The sequence below is a fragment of the Lepus europaeus genome, chromosome 15 (genome assembly GCF_033115175.1).
Source record: "Lepus europaeus isolate LE1 chromosome 15, mLepTim1.pri, whole genome shotgun sequence".
Classification (NCBI taxonomy): Eukaryota; Metazoa; Chordata; class Mammalia; order Lagomorpha; family Leporidae; genus Lepus; species Lepus europaeus.
Genome location: NC_084841.1, coordinates 90,375,944 through 90,401,903, shown reverse-complemented (window position 1 = coordinate 90,401,903; position 25,960 = coordinate 90,375,944). Strand labels below are relative to the sequence as shown.

Below are 25,960 nucleotides of genomic sequence, written 5' to 3'. Positions count from 1 at the left end.
TACTCCGTGTCAGTGGAAGCAGCCACTGGAGAGAAACTTACAGCTTTTTTTTTTTTTTTTTTTTTGCACTGCTTTCTCTCTCTCCCTCCGTCCCTCTGGCGCCCCCCCCCCCCCCATTCATTTTATTTGAAAGAGTTACACAAAGAGAGAAGGAGAGACAGAGACAGACAGGTCTTCTATCTGCTAGTTCGCTCCCCAATTGGTTGTGATGGCCAGAGCTGTGCTTTCCAAAGCCAGGAGCCAGGAGTTTCCTCTGGGTCTTCCCACATGGTTGCTGGGGCCCAAGGACTTGGGCCATCTTCTACTGCTTTCCCAGGCCACAGCAGAGAGCTGGATCGGAAGTGGAGCAGCTGGGACTTGGACTGGCACCCATATGGGATGCCGGCACTGCAAGCGGCAGCTTTACTCGCTGTGCCACAGTGCCAGCCCCTAGCAAACTCTTGAAGAAGCTTGGTCTGCCTCCTCCCCTACTTTTGAGCCTCCTGACTACTTCAGAGTCTGGATCCATGCCTGTTGAACACCAGTTACAAGTCTGTGGTGTCAACCTCTGCACATTCTTGGGTTTTTAATTTGAGTTTGTGTGGAACATTCTTTGCAAAAAATCATATTCTCCCTGGCAAGACTGGGTCTCAATTTTCTGCAGAAATTGATGAGCCAATTCCTTAGATTCAGTATGCACTTAAGAACTGCACAGTGGGCCGGCGCCGCAGCTCACTTGGCTAATCCTCCGCCTGTGGCACCAGCACCCCGGGTTCTAGTCCCAGATGGGGCACTGGATTCTGTCCCGGTTGCTCCTCTTCCAGTCCAGCTCTCTGCTGTGGCCCGGGAAGGCAGTGGAGGATGGCCCAGGTTCTTGGGCCCTGCACCCATGTGGGAGACCGGGAGGAAGCACCTGGCTCCTGGCTTCGGATCGGTGCAGTGTGCCGGCTGTGGTGGCCATTTGGGGGGTAAACCAACGGAAGGAAGACCTTTCTTTCTGTCTCTCTCTCACTAACTCTGCCTGTCTTAAAAAAAAAAAAAAGAACTGCACAGTGATGGTCCAGGAAGAGAAACAGCCCAATAGAGAATAAACACATATCCCTAATTTATGATAATAATAACTTTAAAATCAATGGGGAAAAGATGGACCATTATAAATCACCTAGGAAAAATTCCTACATCACACTGTACACAAAAACAAGATTCAAATGAATTAATGATCTAAGTGTTAATTTAAAAACATATGTGGGTATATAATAGAGGAAATTTAACATTTTTATACTATTAAAAATGTATTCATTTGTTTGAAAGAGCAACAGACAGAAAAATGGAGATCTTCCATCTCTGGGTCACTCCTCAAACACCTGCAAAAGCTGCAGCTGGGTCAGGCCACAGTTGGGAGCCTGGTGGAGACAGAACTTGAACCCAGGTTGGCCAGTGCCGTGGCTCACTAGACTAATCCTCCCCTGCGGTGCTAGCACCCTGGTTCTAGTCCTGGTCGGGGAGCTGGATTCTGTCCCAGTTGCTCCTCTTCCAGTCCAGCTCTCTGCTGTGGCCTGGGAGGGCAGTGGAGGATGGCCCAAGTGCTTGAGCCCTGCACCTGCATGGGAGACCAGGAGAAGCACCTGGCTCCTGGCTTCGGATTGGCACAACACGCCGGCCATAGCAGCCATTAGGGGAGTGAACCAACAGAAAAGGAAGACCTTTCTCTCTGTCTCTCTCACTGTCTAACTCTGCCTGTCAAAACAAACAAACAAACAAACAAAAAACTTGAACCCAGGCACTCAGATAAGTCCTGTAGGTATCCCGAGTGAAATCTTAATCACTATTCCAAATGCCCACCTCTGTCTCTTGCATTTAAAATGCACATATCCTTTGGTACAGTGGTTCTGCCTTTAGGCATCTGTGCCATAGAAAAATAGAATGAGTGAGGGTATGCAAGGGTGTGTTAAGAGATCCATTGCAGGATGCTTTGTAGTAGCAGGAAATTATAATCAACCAAGAATATCTAGCCATTTGGGAATGTGATCAAAAGACGATAGCATAGTCACACAGTGGGATAATATAGTGAAGACTCTAAAAGAGGGGGCTACCTGGGGTGGGATGGCCTGAAGGGAGCTTCATCAAGTTCATGGAAAATGCAAACTATCAAAAAACTACACGTGGATTTCAGAAAAGCTTTTTGTACCAAATAAACTTATCTTTTAATTCCATTTTCCCCCAAACATTTTGAAGTCCCTTCATGTTTTGTATGATTTAATGCAAGCAGGGGAGCGTGAGGAGGAGGTGTGTATGTGTATGTATATGTTTGTGTGCCAAAAAATATAAAAGTCTGGAAGAGTGAACACTGGTCTGTTAAAAATGGCTACAAATCGAAGGGGAGGATGCTGGGGTTGAGGCGAGCGTCTCAGTTTCTGTTCTGTGCACTTGTGCCATGTGTGTAATTCTGTTTTTTATCACCAAGATGTAATTATTTTATAATGCTAGGAAAGAAAAATGCTAAGTAACGTAATTGTTGACTAAAAGGAAGCATTCGGTTAAAAGAGCTGCTTAACAATATATGGACTCATATCTATTGAAAAAACAGAAAAAGTCTTTCTTACTGTCATATCGATTTCCTGTATCTGGAATATTTATTCCAGTGACTTCTTCCTGGTTATTTAATTCATTGTGTTTAATTGATAGTCCTTACTGGAGCTGAGTGACAGTATTTTGGTTAATATTTTCAGTTATGATTGGTCCACTGAAATATCTCCCCAGCGGACTGACTGTGAGTGGGGAATCAGTAAAGACAGAGATGTGGATCTGGGTCTTAGCTTATTTCCATCAGAAGCCTTGTTTCTTATGGAGGAAGTTGGAAGTTTTTCCAGTGTTCTTCTTGATTGTTTGCTTTCATCAGAACTGTTTTGAGGTACAAATGAACCAAACCAACCTGCTTAATTCCTTCTGCCAATTCGATGTCAAAGGAAATTGTTCAATGCATATAAATCCATGAATGTGGATGGACCCAGACTGTGACTCAGTGTGTCCAAGTGCTCTGAACACTGAGCTACAGGCTTAAGCAGCCCTCCCCACACACAGAAAAGTCAACCATGAAGAAGGATTAGGTGAGAAGTGATGGGACTATCACCATCTCTGCTTATAAAGCCCTGTTTAACTTGACGTTGATATTTGCCATCTACTTTTGCAATAACTCAGAATTTATTGTGGAAATGTACCAGAGAAAACAGAAGCTTCTCCGGGTTTGAAATAACCTAACAAACTCAACCTTTTGCAGAATAGCTTTCTTATTCAAAATGGAAGTGGGAATTGTTCCGCACACAATGAATCATCTTTTGGCAAGTACAATAGAATCTTTAGGGACGTTTCACAGGCTCTTGTTCGACTGTTAGGATGTTTTTAGCTTTCCCAGGTAGGGGAGGAGGTAGCATGCCTAGCCATCATCTTGTTGCTAAAATTGTACAGTAAAGATTTTTCAGAGTTGCTGTTGCAATAGATCTTTTTGCTTTTCTTCCCCCTTCCTGTTTCTCTGGCCAGAGCTGCTTTGTCTTCTCAAAAACAATCTGGAATTACTTAATGCTAATGTTTTCTGGTTTTAGTATTTACCCAAGACTCAAATGTTAAACATTAATATGGGAAACTCCCTTTTCCTTACCTCATAGCCCTGTATTTATTTAACTGTTACTTTGCAAGAAGAAAATCTCATTTTCTCATCTCTGAGTTAGTACTTTTTTGGCTGAAAAAACCCATTTTGATTTTTTTTTCCAGGAAGCTGCAGAGCTGCCCTCGGACGATGCCGAAGCTCCCGAGGTGGCAGCAGTGTCACAGGTGATACGATACGAGTATCACGTCTTATATTCCTGTAGCTTCCAGGTGCCCGTGCTGTACTTCAGGGCGAGCTTTTTAGGTAAGACCGCGTCTGAAAGCTCAAAGTAAATTTATCACATCGACATAGAAGGCAGAATGCATATTTGGAAAATTATTCTCCAGAGAGAGAGGAAAAAAATAAGAGTTAGAATAAGGAACCTGTGGGTGAGGGAAGGCTTTTCCCAGTACATTTTCTTGTGCTGCATCAAGGGAATCAAGACTGAGCGTGAGCAATGTCCCCCAGGCTGCAGTCTGCCCGTGAGCCCTGGCCTGCTGCCTGCAGCCAACTGGGCCCCCAAGCCCCTTCACTCCTCCACACTGAGACAAGTACAGACAACTTAAAGCTGCACTGGGTATTTGCCTCAAACTTCCCAGTACGGAGTTCCTTCAATCTCCAGTGACCCCGTTAACTCAGGAGCCCCCACGCTTCCTTCCCCAAAAGCTAATAATTATTTCAAGGAATGTTTATCAGGGAGCTTAAGCTGCGTGTAAAAATAGCACTAACGTCTCCCCTAGCCACCTATACATGTGGCCGCCTCAGCTCCGTGTCGTGCGGTTCCTCAGCTCGTCCCCCTGCCAAGAGGCTGGAACACCCTGTCTCCTTGGAGGCTGTGGCCCATGCTGCTCATGTCACCAGCAGCCGCCTGGCGTCCTCGCCCTCCCACGCACTGTCCACTGCCTAAACTGGGTCAACACCGAGGCATGCTGGGCCCGGCATGGTGGCCAGGCGGAGCCCCCTGGCCAGCCCATCCCTTGGCCCCTGTGGCATTCTCAGCAGCACTCTGCATTTGGAACAGCCTTCTAACTTTTTCTGAGATATCTGAGTTTAGCCAATGATATTTTATTTTTAATTAAAAAGTAGCTTAAGCTGCTTCAAATGTGTGTTTGGTAGATTTAATCACTTGCTGCCTTATATTGTTTAATGGTCTCTAATTTTGCAGCGCTGGTGGTTTAACAAGCACTTAGGATCTAAAACACAAGAACAAATTCTCATAGACTCCCTAGTGAGAAGATTTTAATCTGAGGTGCAGCTCCTAAGAACTGACAGTGTGGGGTAAATTTCCAGCCTGGGACGTGGGGAATTGAGGACACCGCTCGGCCCCTAATTCACAAACTCCTGTTGCAGATTTGTCTCTGTGACCGTTAACAAGGCTACACAACACTCACTGTCTCGTGCTGCTGTTTGGAGGGGAACCCAGAGATTAAAGGGGGTTTCATGTCAGAAAGCTGCACCCCACCCAAAAGGAGGAGATAATTCCTCCCCCGTGGGAGGCGAGTGGTCTTGCTTGGTTCTGGTTTGCAGTGGCTCCACCTACTACCTCCTCCATCCAAAGAAGAGTTGAGGCTGCAGGTAGAGACCCCAGGACACGACTTCCTCCACACTGTACCTTCCTATAATTAGTATTCACCAGAAGCAGTTAATCACCAGAGAAGAGCTCCCAGAGACAAACAGGTTGTGGAGCTTGTCAGCATCACGGACTCGGAGGTGTTGAAACACGACCGCTTCTAGCTGGAAGCGGGGCTAGCTGAGGCTGGCGGTTGAGCGCATGCGCGTGCTGGGCTCTCGCGTGCCAACAGCGCCCCTCTCAGGTCGGCGCGGCAGCCGTTCCCTCCAGTCCAGTGGCGTGCGTGACGCTCGTGCCCTGCAGAAGAGCCTTTCTTCATGACGACTTTCCATTGCTTCAAGTGGACACACACAGCTGGCGCTCTTGGAATCTGTTTATAGACCTGTAGGATGCCCTCCGTTGATGTTTCATAAAAAAAGCCGAAACAAATCATTTATTTTATGTGGAAGCATGCCTTATCCTATCCCCCCAGCTCTGTGTTGTATAGAATGATGGGTATTAGGAATTTTTAAATCCATTGATTGCTTATTCAGGTACATTAAGATATCAAATTTAATTTTTGTGAAGCATACTGAATGTTTTCTTGTAGAGAAACATGAAAAATGGTTCATTTCCTTTGTCATATCTGATAATTTCTTATTTCTTTTCTGCCTAACCTAAACTCGTGGGTGCTGTGCAAATGCACTGCCCTTTATTCTGGAGTTGTGGTTCTACATTTACCCCCTCTACCCTCCCCCTTTTCCTCTGATGTCCAGTTTCCCTGGTGCTCATCTTTTGGTCCCACACATCTGTCAGGTGCTGAGTGGGTTCCTAGCGTCTTTCTCTTATTCCAGGACCAGATTTTTCTTTGTCTCATTTTAAGAGAGTACCGACCTAAAAAGAAGATGACTGCAAAATTTCTCGCCCAAGGGTCTTTTTTTGTTGCTTCAAAAATAGTTCACTTAGCCTTGTTTTTGGCAGATATTTAGAATTTCTCTTGCATTTGATGGTTCATAGAAATTAATTTCTTTGCTTTGCTCCCAATTTTTTCTTCCTGTACCTGTTTATTTTTTTTTTAAAATAAGCAAAGCAAAGCAAGTAGTGGGTAATTCCCATTTAAATTAACATTATCCTTTCTCTTATTAATGAGCTGAGGTTTGAGAAAGTCTGTATTCTGTTTTCTGAAATGCAAGTCCATTAGCCTGTGACTTCCTCTTATTCCTCTTTGTGGTCCATTGTCCACCAGGCCAGCTCCTGCCGAGACTCCGCTGACAGCATACCCACTCTGTGGCTCCCGTGTAGGGTTGTGTATCCCATCACATCACATGATCTATTATTTCACATGATGTAGTTTATTATATCACAAGTTGTACCACAAAAGAATCTTTTCTTGTGCTTTGTTAGATGGTGAGCTGGACAGTAGTGCTTTGAGACCAAAAAGGAGTAGAGGACATTATTACTGCGTGCCCACACTGAGAAGCCTGGCTGATGGTCTCGTGCATGTGTGATACTTAGAGAACATGTGTATGTCTGGCTGATTTGTCTTCCTCATTTTGACACCCCCAGTTTCAACTGTGGCAGAGTGTCAACAAGTATTTGTTGAGTGAGTCAGTGGGGAGAGACTTCTGGCTGTTGCTAAATGTCACCCAAAGGCTGAAGCACGGTGAAGGAATCCAACTGCGGCCCTCTGGTCTCTGGGAGACCCAGGACCGTCTACAGATCTCTCTGCCGTCTCTTACTGCTCGGACTACAGGCATAGTGGACTGAGCAGAATGGAACATTCTGAGGACTCCAAAGTGGGCATCCAAACAAGCTAGCAGCTGTTGTGCTTCTGTGCACACCGTGTGTGTTTGCCCCTCGAGGCAGACAGCCAAGGTGAAACAGTATTCTGCTGCAGGCCTCTCATTTCTACCGTGTGAGCCGTGGGAGCTCAGCTCCCACGGAGGGAACATGGATTTAGGAGAAGAATTAAGTTCTTCTCCATGTTCTTTTTTCCCTCACTACTCTTGTCATTGTAGGTTTGGGAGAGGTAGTGGGCCACAGTCAACACCATTCGGCACCCAGTGATGGGCAAGAGGCAATTGTGCTGCTTCTACCAAATAGAAATACATCACCTGCATTCAGAGAGCACCGTGGCTGATGGAGTCTGTTCCCACAGTACGCTGACATCTTCAGGTGCATGCTGTTCTACTGTTTTTTTTTTTTTTTAATTAAACTTTTATTTAATGAATATAAATTTCCAAAGTATAGCTTATGGGTTACAATGGCTTCCCCCCTCCCATAACTTCCCTCCCGCCCGCAACCCTCCCCTTTCCCGCTTGTTCTACTGTTTTTGATTTTGCCCAGTGTTTTGTAAGCATGCTAGACTGAAGAATTAACTTGTTTCATGCCAAAGCCTTCTTTCTACCATTCCCCGTCTCCCTTAAAGTTTCCTGACCTTTTCATGTCCCAGTTCCCTTCTGGGAGTTTGGCTTTCATCAAAAGCTGATGGCAAATGTGAGAAATGTGGTAGAAATCGTGGGCATCTACATCATGGCTTTTGACTTCTTCACCAGAGCTCCAAGCTTAAATATTTCCCCTTGTACTATAACTACAGGTTTCTGTAATCGTTTCAACTTGAATTCTGATTTCTCTCCTGTGGCTTGTCATTTCTTTTGTTCTCAATCTCTATTGAGAAATGGACTGAGTGGTTCTTCTCATTTTCAAAATATTTAATTCTTTGGCTGACATATGGGTTCTTCTTGGGAACTGTTTTGACATAGTTCTTTAATTAGTTAGAAGGGCTGCTTTGAATAGGGAAGGAAACATCTCTTCCATTCCACAACTAAGTGTCTATCCCTTCCGGAGACCCATTCTATTACTGGCCCAGGAGATAGAAGTGTAGGATTGAAAATATGACCCAGATATTTCAGGATGCTCATGGAGATCAGGGAAGGCAATAGCCAAGGAAGAATCCCTTTCCAGGCAGCATGAGCGAAAGCAAGGTGGAGACCAGGCTAAAGGAAGAGTAAGGTGGGAATTCTGGGGAAATTGTGGAGTATGTTGAGGAGAGCGGCAGCACAGCAGCGGGGAATGAGAACAGAGAATGCCTAGCTCTGTCCAACCACGTGCATAGTATGATGCAGCCTGACGTGTCTGCAGAGGATGGGGAGAGCCTTGTAGAAGGGGCGCAGGGTGAGTGCCAGGCCGTGGGGGCTTGAGAGCGCTTCACATACTCACATTTGGGAACAACGAGACAGATCTGGAGTAGGGTCTCCCTTGGGCTGAGTTGTGGAAGAATTGGTTGAAAAGATATGTCGAGGTAAACTGTGGAAGAGGTGAGGAGTGGGGAGCTGTAGGAGAATATAAATAGACAGTGAGAGAGCTGAAGTGAATGAGGCCAGAGGAGGGAATTGATTAGAAATTACGACTGAGTGAAACAGAAGGATAAATGAAGGGTGGGAATGAAATTTGAGGAAAAGGAACTTGACTCTTTTGTTGTGGTTGTTGTTAGCATTGCTAAAATTTAAAAATATTAACCTCTTAGAGAAAACAAGCTGAAGAGAACGTAGTTTGTATTTTCAGGGGAAAGTTGCCATTGCATGATAGCAGAAGTTAATGTAGCCTGTTGAGCAGGAGAAAAAAAAAATAGGGAGTTAGAGAAGTACTTAAAGACTGAGGCAGGCTGGTGCCGCGGCTCACTAGGCTAATCCTCCACCTGTGGCGCCAGCAACCCGGGTTCTAGTCCTGGTTGGGGCGCCGGATTCTGTCCCGGTTGTTCCTCTTCCAGTCCAGCTCTCTGCTGTGGCCCGGGAGGGCAGTGGAGGATGGCCCAAGTGCTTGGGCCCTGCACCCACATGGGAGACCAAGAGGAAGCACCTGGCTCCTGGCTTTGGACAGCGCAGCGCGCCAGCTGTAGCAGCCATTTGGGGGGTGAACCAACAGAAGAAAGACCTTTATGTCTGTCTGTCTCTTACTGTCTAACTCTGCCTGTCAAAAAAAGAAAAAAGACTGGAGCAAAAATGATTCCAAGTAATTATTCCAATGAGCAGAAAATAGAAAAAAATTAAATAATTTAGAATTTTTTTTGATTTAAAGACTCTTTAAGATGGTTCATATAGTTACATCTTTGTAAACAATATTAAGTCTAGCCAAAGTCATAATAAGGAACTACAACATGAATTTTGGTGAGTTGAAAAAGAGATTCTTAGGATTGGAATATGATCTGAAGAGCAAACAGTGAATGTTATTAAGGAACGTAATGGAAAATTTTGTAACTAATACAAATATATTCAACCTGAAAAGTGCAAATAATGGAGGAAATGTAATGAGAACTATTTTTTGAACCGTGTAAATGTTTGAAACATGTGGGGAGTTAAGATAGCGTACGATGCTGGGCTAGAACATGGGCTGGCAATAGAATCTCATTGAAAATCAAGTCTGGTTTGAAAAATGTACCAAATGGAAGTGCTGAAGAAATGGGAATCACATTGCAGAGACAGAATTAGCTGAAATGTTTACTCTAACCTGGGTTAGTACAAAACATCACACCTGGGGCCAGTGCTGTGGCACAGTGGGTTAATGCCCCAGCCTGAAGCGCCAGCATCCCATATGGCCACAGGTTAGAGACCGGGCTGCTCCACTTCTGACCCGGTTCTCTGCTATGGCCTGGGAAAGCAGTAGAAGGTGGCCCAAGCCCTTGGGCCCCTGCACCCACATGGTAGACCCGGAAGAAGCTCCTAGCTTCAGATCGGCACAGCGCTGGCCATTGTGGCCAATTAGGGAGTGAACCAATGGATGGAAGACCTCTCTCTCTCTCTGCCTCTCCTCTCTCTGTGTAACTCTGCCTTTCAAGTAAATAATTAAATCTTAAAAAAAAAAAAAAATCACACGTACAAACTGCATCAAATTTTAAATGGCCACAGAGGGTGCTTGGCAGAGCACTTTAAGGTGAATTTACTTTCTTGAGTGCCTACTGTGTGCATAGCACGAAAGCTCAGTAACCTGCTTTTTTTTTTTTTTTTTTTTTTTTTTTTTTTTTTTTTGACAGGCAGAGTGGACAGTGAGAGAGAGAGAGAGACAGAGAGAAAGGTCTTCCTTTTGCCGTTGGTTCACCCTCCAATGGCCGCCGCGGCCAGCCCACTGCGGCCGGCGCACCAAGGCAGGAGCCAGGTGCTTCTCCTGGTTTCCCATGGGGTGCAGGGCCCAAGGACTTGGGCCATCCTCCACTGCACTCCCTGGCCATAGCAGAGAGCTGGACTGGAAGAGGGGCAACCGGGACAGAATCCGGTGCCCCGACTGGGACTAGAACCCGGTGTGCCGGCGCCGCAAGGCGGAGGATTAGCCTGTTAAGCCACGGTGCTGGCCTAGTAACCTGCTTTTAAAAGATGCTGGAAAAGAGTGTTGCCCAACCTGAAATTCATTTATTGCTTTTCTCATTGAAGTCTTCAAGTCTGTGTAGGAAGTGCTATATTGAGAAGGGTGAGACTGCATTCCTGGTAGATTGCGGATACTCAGAGGCTGGTACAGGAGGAGTAGGTTCATGTTCTAGGGCTACTGAGGCTTGAAGAAAGTCAAGTGTCCCAACTGCTGACGGCTGGGCATCAGACCTAGAGGTTGGCATCGGAACCTGAGGATGTTTTGCACTGTTTGGAAGTGTGTCTCCTGCTTTAGAACCAGCAGCCTTGAAGTCATGGATTTCCAACAGGTGGTCCTTAGGGCTCCTGGTCATTAGTGTGGTTTAGGATGTATGCGTGGACGTTGTATCCTCTGCAACCAGTGTTAATTCCCGTGGGACGTTTACTGATTCAGAGATTCCTCAAGAAGGCCTATGTATACACCTGCCATTAAATGTTTAGTTACAGGAGGGCTGATAGCATCACTTTCATTATTACAGGCCTCTTAATGCAACGTTTAGACCATTCAAGAATTGTTCTTCATGTGCTGTTGGTCATCTATCTCAAAAATTAGATTGTAATATTCATTAACTTTCTCATGTAATTAGAAACCTATTTTTCTACTAAGAATTGTAGATAAACATGTAACATTTAGGGGTGTGCACTTTGATGTAGCAGGTAAAGCCACACCTGTGGCACCGGCATTCCACATGGGTGCCAGTTTGAGTCCTGGTTGCTCCACTTCTGAGCCAGCTCCCTACTGATGTACCTGAGATAGCAGTGGAAGATGACTGAAGTCCTTGGGCCCCTGACCCACTTGGAGACCTGGAGGAAGCTCCTGGTTCCTGGTTCCTGGCTCTTGGCTCAGCCCAGCTCCAGCTGTTGTGGCCTCTTGGGAAATGAACCAGTGGATGGAAAATTCTCTGTCTTTGTGTGTGTATGTTTATGTGTGACTCTGCCTTTCAAATAGATAAATAAATCTTTAAAAATATATATGTATCACTTATTGGACTGATAAAATCTTAAAAAAAAAAGATTTTTTATTTGTTTGAAAGGCAGAGTTACAGATAGTGAGAGGGAGAGGGAGAGGCAGAGAGAAAGGTCTTCCGTTTGCTGGTTCACTAACCAAATGGCTGCAATGGCTGGAGCTGCGCCGATCCGAAGCCAGGAACCAGGAACTTCTTCCAGGTCTCCCACATGGGTGCAGGGGCCCAAGGACTTGGGCCATCTTCTGTTGCTTTCCCAGGCCATAGCAGAGAGCTGGATCGGAAGTGGAGCAGCCGGGTCTTGAACCGGCACCCATATGGGATGCTGGTGCCACAGGCAGAGGATTAACCTACTGTGCCACAGTGCCGGCCCCAACTGATAATCTTTTTTAAGAATTTATTTATTTGAAAGGCAGAGTTACACAGAGACAGAGACAGAAGGAGAGAGAGAGAGAGAGAGAGAGAGAGAGAGAGAGAGAGAGAGATTTTTTTATCTGCTGGTTTACTCCCTACGCATCCACAACAGCTGGGGCTGGGCCAGGCAGAAGTCAGGAGCCAGGAACTCCATCTGGGTCTCCCATGTGGGTGCAGGGTCCAAGTACTTGGGCTATCTTTTGCTGCTTTCCCAGGCACATTAGCAGGGAACTAGATCAGAAGTGGAGCAGCCAGGACTTGAACTGGTTCCCATATGGGATGCTGGCATTGCAGCTGGTGGCTGGGCTAATAATTTTGAAAGTAGGTTTTATTAAGCAATACTTTACAACCATCTGTTTGTAACATAGTTGTACACTTAGTTGCAGTTCTTGAGCCTGACCGCAGTAAAGCAGAAAAGGACTTAGTAGGCAGATCACAGCATCAGTTGAAGGCAGCAGATGACAAGGGAAGAGCCATCTGCTTCTGTTGGGCCTTAGTGGTGGAAATGGGGTTCTTCTGTCTCACAGTTATTGAGGGATTTCTCTCCAAAACTGGAATTCTGTTTAGATGCTAAGAAATCAGGTGTCCCCTGTCTGTCTGCGGCTGTCTAATGTAATGGATGTACATGGTCTGAAATTTATCATATAAGCACAGACCATTTGCTGAGTGAATTTTTTATCCTGATTGTTCTATCTTTATTCTAATTGCTCTAGAAATCATGTTGACCTTTCATTCACCCATTCATTTGAAATTATGGATGCCCAAGGCAGAAGATGTTTGTGGAATGCCCAGATGATTGGAGGAAATCTGAGGTACATCTTAGTGAGGGAAACCAGACAGGTTGAGATTCCCTGCAACAAGTGAAATAGGTTAAGAGGGGCTGGCGCTGTGGTGCAGTGGGTTAACGCCCTGGCCTGAAGTACCAGCATCCCATATGGGCGCCGGTTCGAGACCCGGCTGCTTCACTTCCAATCCAGCTCTCTGGTATGGCCTGGGAAAGCAACAGAAGATGGCCCGAGTCCTTGGGCCCCTGCACCCGTGTAGGAGATCTAGAAGAAGCTCCTAGCTCCTGGCTTTGGAACAGCGCAGCTCCAGCCGTTGTGGCCAACTGGGGAGTGAACCATCGGATGGAAGACCTCTCTCTCTCTGACTCTCCTCTCTCTCTGTATAACTCTGACTTTCAAATAAATAAATCTTTAAAAAAAATAGATTAAGGGCCCTCAGAGAAGACGTTGGCTCAGAGAGCTGCAGTTACCTTGAGTGGGGGTGATTCATGAAGGCTTTGGCTTGGGATCTACCCATGAAGTGATACCGAAAAGAGAAAACCAGGCCAAGGAAGAAAACCAGGAGAGGCAAAGTCTTGGTGCTCCTAGAAGTTAGGTGGTGTTGGTAGAGACTGTCAGGAGCAGCAGCAATGCCACTGATACGTGCACATCACTTGGCAGGTTATAGGGCACGCATGTCCAGTGAAAAATGGAATCTGAACACGTTTTTCTGATTCCGGGATATGCTGCTCACTAGCTGTATGGCTTGGGCAAGTTAGTGAATTTTTATGTTTCTTTTTTCATCTTAAAAAAATTAGATAAAGATAGCTGCTTCAGAGTTCTGAAGATTGTGCTGTGGATTTACATGAGTATGAAGTGTGTTATGTAAATGCCAAACATACATGAAGTGGGGCCTGGCACTCAGTTCCTGTCAGTCATCCTAGCTGGGTTATTTATGTTGATGTTTGCGGCAGCATTGGAAGGCAGGAGCCATTATTGTCTTCATGCTTAGACATAAAAAGCAAGTACTCAGAGGGCAAAGCAATTTATCTAAGGGTACACAGAGAACTGTGGAGTTGGGGTTCAAACTCTGTAGCCCGTGTTTCACTACGTGTCATCATCATCCAAATAATGAACCAAAATTTAAGAAGCATAGGAGTTAAACTAATTATATTATATATATATGTGTGTGTGTGTATGTATATGTGTGTGTATGTATATGCATATGTAAACTGAGGTTGCTGTAAGCTGTATATCTCAAATTTCTTGAGGTTAATCAAGATGTAGATGTTAGGATGTTTGTAGAATAGTAAAAATTACAACAGTAGCCAGGGTAGTGGCTGGTGTGAATGCCCATGAACTGTTACATGCATTTCACATCACAGCATAATTTTCTCACAGAAGCAAAAATGAATTTTCTCCTTTGGCGGAGCATCATCTCTGCCTCCCTTGGAGTAGGGCCTGGATGTCTAGATCCGCCACGTCCCTGTTGAAGACAGTGTGTCAAAAAACGTTTCTTTGTGAAAAATCCATTTTCCTCTTCTTTAATTCTAGTGACCTCCTCCAGAACATTATTCTCAAACTTCCTGTGAATAATTTATACTCTGTCTAATCTTCCTCATTTTAGGAGTTCAGAAACTTTAGCGAGATGCACAGTGAGGATACAGTGACTTCTGTGTGCTTGTGCTGGAGTTGGTAGTGCTCGTGAGCTAGCTCGAGCTGCCATTGGATTCATGAAAACTAATAGCCCTGAGAAATTTAATTTAGAAAGCTGCACGTTTTGAGTAATATACAGATTACTTGACATGTAGGTTATTATTCAATTGAGAGATTTTTATATGAAAATGTTAAATTAAAGGCTGCTGGTGGTTTCTAAAGATTATACTTCTTTAATTATTCTCTTTTCACCTGATGTCTCTTCCTCTTTTGTCATTGGTGTTTTAGATGGCTGTCAGAACATTCTGGTAACTTAAGTGAGTACTAACATTCCAGGTAACACTGGCACATAGTAGGCACTCAGTAAACACTTGTTCAGTGAATGACCTCAATTTACTATGCTCATTTTGTGGGTTGCAGCTGGAATTATTTTGGCTTCTACTTCAGTTTTTCAAGTATTCGAGGGATTTTCCCGAGCTCCTCAGCCTCCGTGTGATTAATGAGATTTCTAAGCAGTTGAACTCGGTGCTATGGAGTATCTTGTGTCTGAAACTAGGGAGTTGCTGATTGAGTATGCTTATGGCTCCTCGGACTGAGGCCAGACAGAGCAAAATAGGCCCTCACAGCGTAGTGTGAAGTCTCTGATTGAAGCTGCTTTGTACCGAACGTGTAGACATGTAATTCTGTGTTTAGCGCACTTCAGCAAGAGCTTATTGATGCCCACTTTTAAATGTTAAGTTAAACCTTTGGATCTCCACTTATGTAAACACATGGATAGATGTGTACAAAGCCCTCTCAGTTTCTGGTTAAGAGAAAAGGGCTCATTGTGAAGAAGAAGGCAACTCAGGCAAACATGAGGAGTCTAAAGAAAGATAATGGGCCTGCGCCGTGGCTCAATAGGCTAATCCTCCGCCTTGCGGTGCCGGCACACCGGGTTCTAGTCCTGGTCGGGGCGCCGGATTCTATCCCGGTTGCCCCTCTTCCAGGCCAGCTCTCTGCTATGGCCCAGGAGTGCAGTGGAGGATGGCCCAAGTGCTTGGGCCCTGCACCCCATGGGAGACCAGGAGAACCACCTGGCTCCTGCCATCGGATCAGCGCGGTGCGCTGGCCGCAGTGGCCATTGGAGAGTGAACCAACGGCAAAAAGGAAGACCTTTGTCTCTGTCTCTCTCTCTCACTGTCCACTCTGCCTGTCAAAAAAAAAAGATAATGAAAACAAGTGCACACGCCTTCTGTCTCTTCTTGCACCAAAGCCATTTCCACACCCTGTAATGTTCTGGAAGCCTGGCCTGGCCTCATGGGAGTGGCAGTGGGGGCCCCTCCCAGGTAAATAGTTCCCTGGCCCTCGTGTCACCTTCCCCTGCACACCACACTCCTGTCTGCAGGCCTGCTTCTGCTACCTCCTCTGCACTCCGTGTCCTCATAGCCGGGGCTTGTGCGTGGCTGTGGCTTACTGTGGCCCCAGTGCTGGTCCCCGTGTTAAACCACCCAGCAGGAACGGCGTCTGCTCTAGATGCTGGAAATCAGGAAGGTTCCTGCCCACAACGAAGCCTGCAATAAAATAATAAGTAAAACTTAAAAAAAAAAATTTAGAAAATGACATGCCTAGGGAAACAATAAGCACTCGTGCTTCCCACAGTTCACATTGCTTAGAGAGCTGCGATGTGTGGTATTTACCAACCCTTAGCCAGGTGCTGTCACTGTCCTGGTGAAATCCCAGCAGTAACTCACTTCAAAGCCAGCAGACAACTTTCTCAGAAAAAGATAGAAGGGCATGTCATCATGACCTTGAATCAGGCAACATTTTCTTTTAAGGTTTATGTATTTGAAAGGCAATTAGAGAAAGAGATCTTTCATCTACTGGTTTACTGCCTAAATGGCCAAAATGGCAGGAGCTGGGCCAGGCTGAAACCAGGAGCCCAGAACTCAGATTTTCCTCATGAGTGGCAGGGGCCCAAGCACTTGGGCCATCATCTACTACTTTCTGAGGTTCACCAGCAAGGAACTGGTGCAGCTGGGACCCAAACCAGCATTCATATGGAATGCCAGTGTTGTAGGCCGTGGCTTAACCCACTGGGCCACAACACCAGTCCCTAACATTTTCTTATTTGCGACACCAAACATATAAGCAAACAAAGAAAAACTAGATCAATTGGATTTTATTGAAATTAAAAACTTTTGTGTTTCAAACGACACCATCAAGAAAGTAAAAGAGCTCACAGAAATGGAGGAAATAAGGGACTTATATCTAAAATATATCAAGAACTGTTACACCTCAGTAATAAGACAAGGAACTCGACTTAAAAGAGGGTGAAGATCTGAGGACAGTGACCTGTAAGCACATGAAGGGGTGCTAAATGTCACTTATAAGGGAAAACAGCTCAGAACCAGCAGGCATTACTTCGTACCTCTTGAGATCTTGCTCCACTCCCACTACCAGGTATGCCCCCAGAAGAAAGGAAGACACAGTCCACACAAACACTGGCACAGGAATTTTCTTAGAATCACCATGACTCATAACGGCTCCAAAGTGGGAAAAACTGGATATCCACAAGCTAATGAATGGGTAGACAAGGTATGCTGTATCATACAGGGAAACGTAATTTGGATATGAGAAGGATGGTACAACATGAATGGATGCACTTGAAACGCTCTGGGTAGAGGCAACAGTCACAAATGACCATGTGCCGTGTGCTCCCGTTTCTGTGAAACGTGCAAGTGGACAAATTCATTCCAACCAGAAATGACCTCGCAGTTCCCTAGGGAAGCCAGCATTGGTGGCCGAGGTTTGTCAGCTCAGGAGCCTGGGTTGCTGTGTCAGGTGATGAGAATGTTCTAAGCTGGCTCGAGGCGAGGGCCGCGTGCCCGAAATATCATTGAATTGTACACATGTGAATTATATCGGTACAGCTGTTCCTTGAGAAAATTCAGTGTTGTTGAGGGCGCAGCAAGCTCCCTGCCTCTCCAAGGTCAGTCCCGGACCCTGGACAGCCTTCCTTTTCTCCCGTCAGGCGTCCGCGGAGCTGGCGCCCCTGCTGCTGGCTCTCGGCCGCCCCCAGCTGAGTCTGAAGCGGCCAGCGCCCTGCCAGGCGCTCCTTGTCTGTTCTGCCTTTTCATCACAGCACCGTGGCCTCCTAGCAGGCTGTACCATTCCCTCACTAACGAGGTGCCTGGTTTATTGTCACTCTCCCCTGCCCCCAGCTGGAAGATAACCTCCAAGAACGCAGCCATCATTGTTTTTCCCACTGGTGGATCACAGAGGTTTCAGAACAATGCTTGGTGTATAGTAGTTGCCAAATTATATAAGCACTTACTTCTAAAATTAACTTCTTGTCCCATTACCCCAGGGCGAATCTTGATGTGGCGAGATACTAGTTCTTCTGAACTAGAATTGAAACAGTTATTTTTCACTTTGACTTAGTAATTCCACTCTGGGGAATTTATCAAAAGAAAATAATTCAAAGGAAGAAAAAATTGCTATGGCTTACTTTGTGACTATTTTGCTCCAGGTTGTGTTTCAAAGCTGATAATAATTTAAATGACCAATAACAGAGGAGTATTTACAAATTATGGCACACCATCTTAGTACTGGACCACATAACCAGTACAATCATAAGGACGCCTTTTACCAATGTGGGGAAGGTTTATGTCATACTACTGAGTGGGAAAATATACATACATACATACATTTATATATATGTGTGTGTGTGTGTGTATATATATATATATATATATATATATATGCTATCTTTTGTTCCATTATCTCAGCAAATCTGTGTTAACCAGTTACTATGTGTCAGACCCTGACCCAGGTGCTGGGACACGCGCAGGAGTAAGAGCACTCTGCGTGCCTGCCTCCCTAGAGCTTGGATTATGGTTGGAAAGGGCAGGCTGTGGTGAACCTGTGACACCTACGATCACTCCAGAGAGCGATCAGAAGAGTGCACTAGGGCACAGAGGGGATGGGTTTGGCTGAGACTGTGATGGGGCGGAGTTAGGACCTTGACTGCTCCCAAAGAAGAATGGTGACGTCAGGTCAGGTAGCCTGGGCCGGAGCACCAGAATGTTTGGGTTTTGTACTGTGGGGGAAGGGGTGCCAGAGACTGGCATTCAGCAGAGTAGAATTTGGGTGACATCTGTTTGATGCCCGTAGGGCAGAGACCAGGCTTGGAACGCTAGAAGACTGACAAAGGCTGGTTCTGGAGGCTTGAAACTGAACTAAGTGCAGCGGGAATGGAGCAGAGGGCAGAGAGCCGAGGGATTACAATATAGTTGGTAATAAACCGTGCTTTTCATCCTGAGATTCATGGCTGACAGAGAGAGATGTAGAGTGACTCCTGGGGTCTCTTCTGCAGCACCACATGGGGAATAGAGAAACAGCATGGTGATGGATCAATGTGTGGAGTTGGTGGTGTGCTTTATTTCCACTACTAAAAAATCTTACTATAGTTTTTAGATCAGGTTACAAACAAGGGACATGCAGAAATGCATTCCTGCTAATTGCTGGGTTTTGTTAAATGACATAAAAATAGCCTGGGTACTATTATTATGGTATTGTCTTTTAACAATCTAAAAAAAGAACGTCTACAGAAATTCTTTGTCATTTAAAAAAATCTGTATCTTTTGTGACATAAGTATGTTCAGCTTTAACATTTCAATATGCTACTACTTGGTTTCCTCTAACTTTGACAAGTAAAAATTATCTTGAAAGTGTGGTGCCTTTTCCTAATTTGATTATTTAGTTTACTGTTTGACAACGAAGACCTTGAGATTTAATTTGCCTCTCCCACCACCAGTACACATGCACAAAGGGACACACACACACACACACGTGCCTGTGCATATCGCGAAGATGTGTAGTGCTTATCTTAACAGAGTTTGGCCCTACTCTGTAAATGTGTTCAGAAAACAATATAACACAGACACTGACGGCAGCTTGTTTCTAACTTGTAGCTAAACATGACATTCAAATGTTAATTGGATGAATAAATCTTGTTCATTTTACAGACATGGAAATGTCAATGAAATAAAACTATTTATCACAAGATAATAGTCTCCTGCCGCCAGATAAATGCCAAGATGAAGATACTTATTGAAAATGTATCAAAATATTCTATTGCTATTTATTGAAAATAAAGGTTGAGGAAAAGTTCAACTTTTCAGGTCAAACATGAGAAATGCCGTGCTTATGCTGTTAGTATATTACTGTATCAAAGGTAGTGTGCGTGGTGTAGACACATGGAACAGTTCTCAGCCATGTCTAGAGACAAGTCTAGCCTGGGGAAATAACTGGCATGGTGGAGTGGGACCTGGGAGTAGATAGCTAATGTGCACTGAGTTCTTATCATGTGCCTAACAGAATCCCGGCTTCACTGCAAGCTTCATGAGAACAAAATTTGAAAAGCAATATTGTCCTCATTTTACAGGTAAAGTTAAAAGCTAAATAGCTTGCAGTCTCACCCTAAGTAAGGGCCAACACCAGGATTTAAACTTAGCTCGGGCTCCAGATCTGGTGGTGATTCTGACACCCTGCATTTCTACCTGTAGTCTGAACGTGTGAACACAAAGCTTGCTGGGTTTTTATTTTTATTTTAAATTCTGTGGCAATGCATGTCCTTGCGGGTCTGGTGGGTTTGCCTAGGGAGAAGAGCACACGTGAAAGTCGGAAAAGGATTTGATAGCTCTGACTGGAGTGAGTAGCCCTGAATCCTAGTATCGCGATACCTGCTTTTCCAGCACGTGTGGTTGGAAAGTCTTCAGGTAGCTCCATCGTTCTGCTTTATTTTAAGAACATAGAGACTTTGTTTCCTCATTGCTTATCTGATGACGTGGTGGTTTTTATAGGGTACACAGTTCGATGGATGTGGATGGATGATTGAAACAACTTAATCAATAGAAAGAGAATTATCCACTCATTCATTTCCACGCCATCCCTTCCAGGCCCCAGCAACCACGGGCTTGGTCTCTGGCCACAGGCCACAGATGCTGGGTGTTAATGTCTCCCTCCTCTGGTCTGTCAGAGAACTGCAGTTTTCCTCTGGCAGCAACCTCTCCACCTGGTATTTTGGTTGCTGGTAGAATCCTTGCGCTGGTCTCCCTAGTAGGTGATAGGCTCCTCAGTAGGAGAATTTTCGTGTTTTCCTTTTCTCTGTTCTCCGTGGTACCCACCAGAGCCATTTGGACATTGCAGACACTCAGTCAGTGCAGTAGAGGAAGTGGGAAGTGGGCTGTTCGTTCTATAGCCCAGAGGCCCCCCTAGTCCATCTGGAGAAGATGGGGCCTCTTTACCCGGCTCTCTGCTGCACTTGTATCTGTCAGTTCTCTCAAACACATTTGGCTTTGCTTATTTTTATAAAATTGGTGTCGTCAATGAAGGAGCAGATAATTTAACTGCTAACTAAATGCAAAGGAGAGAAATGCTTAAATTCCCCTCAGGAAGAAAATGGGGATCCGCGTAGCACTCTCTTCACATAAGCGCTGGTAGAATTTGCCCTGCTACAGATTCTATGATGGCTTGAGGTAGCAGCCGGCACCGTGTGTTGCTGGGGTGCTGACTCAGCCCTTACCTTGTGCTTTCACAGACGGGCAGCCTTTGACCCTGGAGGATATCTGGGAAGGAGTCCACGAGTGCTACAGGACACGGCTGCTGCAGGGGCCGTGGGACACCATCACCCAGCAGGTGAGAACGTGCTCGTTTCTGTGTACGCAGGCCTTCCCTCTGCTCTTCTTTGTCCAGTTCTCTCTTCGCTTCCTTCTGTTTCACTTCCCCAGATCCATACAGAGCTCAGTTCAGAAACAGTCTCCTTAAAAACACCTTCCCAGTCTTGGATTACTTTCCTTATTGTAAGCTTACATCACACCCCATAACTTCCTTTCACGGTGCTTATCTCAACTTAAAATTATGTATTTGGGTGATTTTCAGAAAATACACACCTGTCTTTTCTACTCTACTGTGAGTTCCCAGGTGTGATGCACACCTCACTCAACACCAGCAGAGCTCATACCATATAGTAGGTGCTCAATGAAAATGTGTTCAGTAAATGTGTACTACATAAATAGAAGATAAGTTGACATATAAACTACGGAGTAGATGGTTGGGCTTGTGTTGACTGTGGTTGCCTGGGATGTTTCACAGTGTTTCTTTCTCATGGGCACATTTGCAAAAATAAATAAATAAATAAATATGGACTTTTGATTAATAATAGGTTTGCAGTAGTGCTTTGCAAAATTAGAGAAAATAGATCTGCAAAGTAGGTATAAAAAGTAGATTTGCAAAAGTAGAGAAAATAGACCCATCAATCATGTAAGTCATTATTACTGCCTCCCTAAAATCAGCAGTTAATTATTTTAGACATTTAAAAATACTCATCACCTTGCCACCAATCATGGTCTCCTTGAAAATAATTTTTACTTATGCCAAATATCTTAGCTTTCAAGCCTGTTATGCTTCATGAGAGCCTTGTTTAAAAATGACTTACCAGCCAATAGGTTGTTTATGCCCTCCTGTGTGTTTGATCAGAAGCAGCAGTTTGCCTCCCAGTCAACGTGAGGTTCCCCAGCCCGTCAGAGGCACTTCTTTGACAGTGACTGCGAATGACCGTTACCTAGGTTCTCCTTGAGGACAAGGCTAGCTTTAAGTGTGATTATCTTTGACACTGCCGCTCGGGTTGACCTCTTCCTTTCTGTCCCCACTGGCACCCTCCTCGATGGAGGCCCCCTGACCTCACTGAGACCACTGATAAATCCCCTTCTCCCTGATCTGTGCGTCCTCTCCAACCCCTGCAGTCACAGCTCAACCACTGCTGCACTTGCCGGGACACTCCACAACATTGGTAGAGGAATGGAATTAAAGGAGAGTTCTATTTTGGTGCAAAAAGAGCTTTTGACGTCCATGCAAACAAAGAGAAAAAAAAAACTCACAGAAAATTGCATATTATCAAAAAACCATGCATGGATTTCAATTTTTTTGTGTGCCCAAATAAATTGAATTCCATTTTTCCAAAACCTTTTTAAAGTGCCTTCTCATCCTAGTCATGTCCGCCCTACCCAGGGTCTGCAGGATGTCGTGCAAGTGCCTGGCCCAGGCTGCACCGACTCCCACTCCTGGCTCCACCTGCCCTTGCCAGTTCATCTTCTACTCTTCCCCCTGCAGCTCGCCCTCCAAACACGGCCACTGTTTATCACCACGGGAGCTTTGCTCTTGGAGTTCTTTCCCTCTTTGTTCTGTTGTTCTCATCTGCTCCTCTCTCTGTAATCATCCTGGCTCACCGGAATGACTGCTTCTGAAGTCCAGGATCTGGCGACCAGGCGTCAGTGGTGGTTGAAGCCAGGTCATGAGATATAGAAGCAGATCCATCCTTCATAGTTCTGCCAAGACACTTAATTTTATGCAAACTGTTTAACTTTTAAGTATGCCAGGGTGAGTATAAGAGTTTCAACATTCTGTGTCTCCTTGATGATCACAGAACATCCAAAAATAAATACTGCAGGGTCATAATGTGTAGGAACCAGGAGAGATTTGGTCGTAAGGGTTGAGATGACAGCAAAGGCCAAGGGAAGAGTCCAAAAGTACAGGTGTATTTAACTTCAGCACTTTGTCCTCACCTCCTTCTCAGTAACTTTTCATTATGCTCCTGAGGGCAATTCTTATCCCTTTTGTCTCACTGGCTGCCCTATTGTTAATCTTCTCAGTGCCAACCTACGGCACAATTCCTGGTGGTCTGTGTCCCTCTGTGTTTTAATTCCACATGTCTCTGTTCTAACTCATGGCACAGACACAACATTGGAATTCAACCATATCTTCTTAGTTTCCTAATTTGATATTGCCAATAGATTTCTTTTTTTTTTTTTTTAAGATTTACTCATTTATTTGAAAGGTAGAGTTACAAGGAGGCAGAGAAACAGAGAGAGAGAGGGAGGGAGGAAGGGAGGGAGGGAGGGAGGGAGGGAGAGAGAGAGAGAGAGAGAGAGAGTCTTCCATCTGCTGGTTCACTTCCCAAATGGTCAATGGCTATAGCTGTGCCAATCCAAAGCCAAGAGCTGGGAGGGAGCTTCTTCCAGGTCTCCCACGTGGGTACAAGGGCCCAAAGACTTGGGCCATCTTCTACTGCTTTCCCAGGCCATAGCAGAGAGCCGGAACAGAAGTGGAGCAGCCGGGTCTCGAACTGGCGTCCATATGGGATGCCAGCACTGCAAGTAGTAGCTTTACCCCCTACGCCACAGCGCCAGCCCTGCCAATAGATTTCTTTGCATTGGTAGAAATTCTTTTTTTTTTTAACTTTTATTTAATGAATATAAATTTCCAGTATACAGCTTATGGATTACAATGGCTTCCCCCTCCCATAACTTCCCTCCCACCCGCAACCCTCCCCTCTCCCGCTCCCTCTCCCCTTCCATTTGCATCAAGATTCATTTTCAATTCGCTTTATATACAGAAGATCAATTTAGTATAAAGATTTCAACAGTTTGCACCCACATAGAAACACAAAGTGAAACATACTGTTTGAGTACTAGTTATAGCATTAAATCACAATGTACAGCACATTAAGGACAGAGATCCCACATGAGGAGCAAGTGCACAGTGGCTCCTGTTGTTGACCCAACAAATTGACACTCTAGTTTATGGCGACAGTAACCATCCTAGGCTGTCGTCATGAGTTGCCAAGGCTATGGAAGCCTTCCAAGTTTACCGACTCTGATCATATTTAGACAAGGTCATAAAAGACAGAGTGAGGATAGTAACCAATGATCCTAAGAGTGGCATTTACCAGGTTTGAACAATTATACAGCATTAAGTGGGGAAGAGGACCATCAGTACAGTACACACAGGTTGGGAGTAGAGCCATTGGTGGTAGAGTAGAGGTTATGATTACAAAGGAATGAGGCCCAAGTGCACTAGACAGGGCCTAGAACAAAGGACAGAGTCATTATTGGAGGAGCTAAGAAAGGTGCTGTCTAAGCTACAAGTAATTTTTCTGATTGAGAGGCAAATAGAACCTGATAGAAGGGGCTTGATAATAATCTGTTGGGCTTTAGGCCTTGTAAATTCAGAGGCCCAGACCTATCTATCTCTTCACATGGGGTATATCCTAAGGGAGGTGTGAACCTCCTAGGGGAAGGCACTCTGTTGACTTTCATTACTTGGCTGGCCTGGGAGGAGAGTTGGCCAGGTAAAGGTAGGGGGCATCTCTAACAAGAAATTTACAGTTCTGCCTGCAATGTTGCTGACCCTACTTGACCATCCCCTCAGCTGCAGTGGTCACTTTGGAAGTTGGGCTGAGTGAAGGGCTTTTCAGCTTGGAGCCAATAAGATCTGTGGCTCTGACCTGGGCATCCTTCAACTCCAGGGCAGGTCCATTTCCAGTGATCCAACTCTTGGCAGAGCTGCCAGGGCTCTTCACAAGCTGACTTCTGCTGAAGCCCAGGCTTACCACATTGAAAGCCACTGCAGTGGACTGGCCTGTTGGGTCTCTTTGAGGGCAGATCACTGTACAGATCAGCCATTAATAGGCCTGCCACCCATTACTTCTGATGTCGAGCTTTCTTTTCCTCCTGGTTTGTGTTAAAGCAGACCAGAGGATGCAAGTCAAGGGAGTGCCCAAGTCCCATCTCTAATCTTCGGTGGCCTGAACTACAAGTCTATAGTCACAGGCATGTTCTGTAGTAGTTTTTCTAAGGTAGACAATGCCCATGAGGAAAATTATATTCTCACTTGAAAACTTTCTTTCCCTTTGGTCTGAAAGGGAGGATTTTTCTACTTACTGTATACTTCGCTGATGGCGAAGTGAATCTAGCTATGAGATTATTATTTGAGTTCTTATTTTGGCTATGCTATTACAGAAAAATGTTAGCCATCTCTTTTATAAGGTCTAAAGATTAAATTGTGCGTCCTATTCATTCCTTCATGATAGAATTAGTTTCCTACCTTGAAGAGAATAGAGAAAGGAAAGAACAAGTTGGGCTTAGAATAGAGAAATGAGGGAGCAAGTCCTAGATCGCTTGCTGACAATAGCAATATTACATGAATACTTAGCAAACCGTTTCAACCATTAGATAACAACTTAAGAAAACATTTACCAGAAGGTCCAATGCCTTCTATAAATTTTAAGAATCATGTATTTGAAAACACCTCTTAAATATCTAACATGGTGTAGTTTGTTTAGCCAGTAAACTTAAGCACAACCATCTAAAATGTTTTTAGTTTCTTTCTACCAACAAGTATAAAACATATGATGCAGAGATTCAGGTCATACAAATTAAAATGTATCTTTGATTGATTTTAGCAGCTTAAATTTATGGACAATCTTATCTATAAGCCATTTAAAATAAAACTCTTAATAAAATTTCCCCATGTGGACATACAATATGTACACACATATAACATAGCATAATAGACCAATATAGCAATTTTAATAATAGCTTTTAAAATCTTTAACTCTTTTTGTAGATTGCCAATTGATTTGAATTGCTTTTTGTTTTGAGTAACCTCAGTTAACCATACTTTCTCTCAGTTGGTATTGTTAATACATTATTGGCTTCATCTGTTTACAGAGCCATCCCAAAGTACTGAATACAATAAAAGTGGCTGGAAAAAGT

The 25,960-nt window shown here is 44.7% G+C and overlaps 1 protein-coding gene across 11 annotated transcripts in view; it reads left to right on the top strand.

Annotated features, from left to right (window-relative positions):
* ATG10 (autophagy related 10) overlaps positions 1-25,960 on the top strand; it is a 295,508-nt gene that overhangs the window by 161,870 nt on the left and 107,678 nt on the right. For all 11 annotated transcript variants that reach the window (XM_062212464.1, XM_062212469.1, XM_062212465.1 and 8 more), the window contains 2 exons: positions 3,748-3,886; positions 20,947-21,044. In XM_062212464.1, the coding sequence (XP_062068448.1) occupies positions 3,748-3,886; positions 20,947-21,044 (237 nt within the window). The remainder of the gene's footprint in view (positions 1-3,747; positions 3,887-20,946; positions 21,045-25,960) is intronic.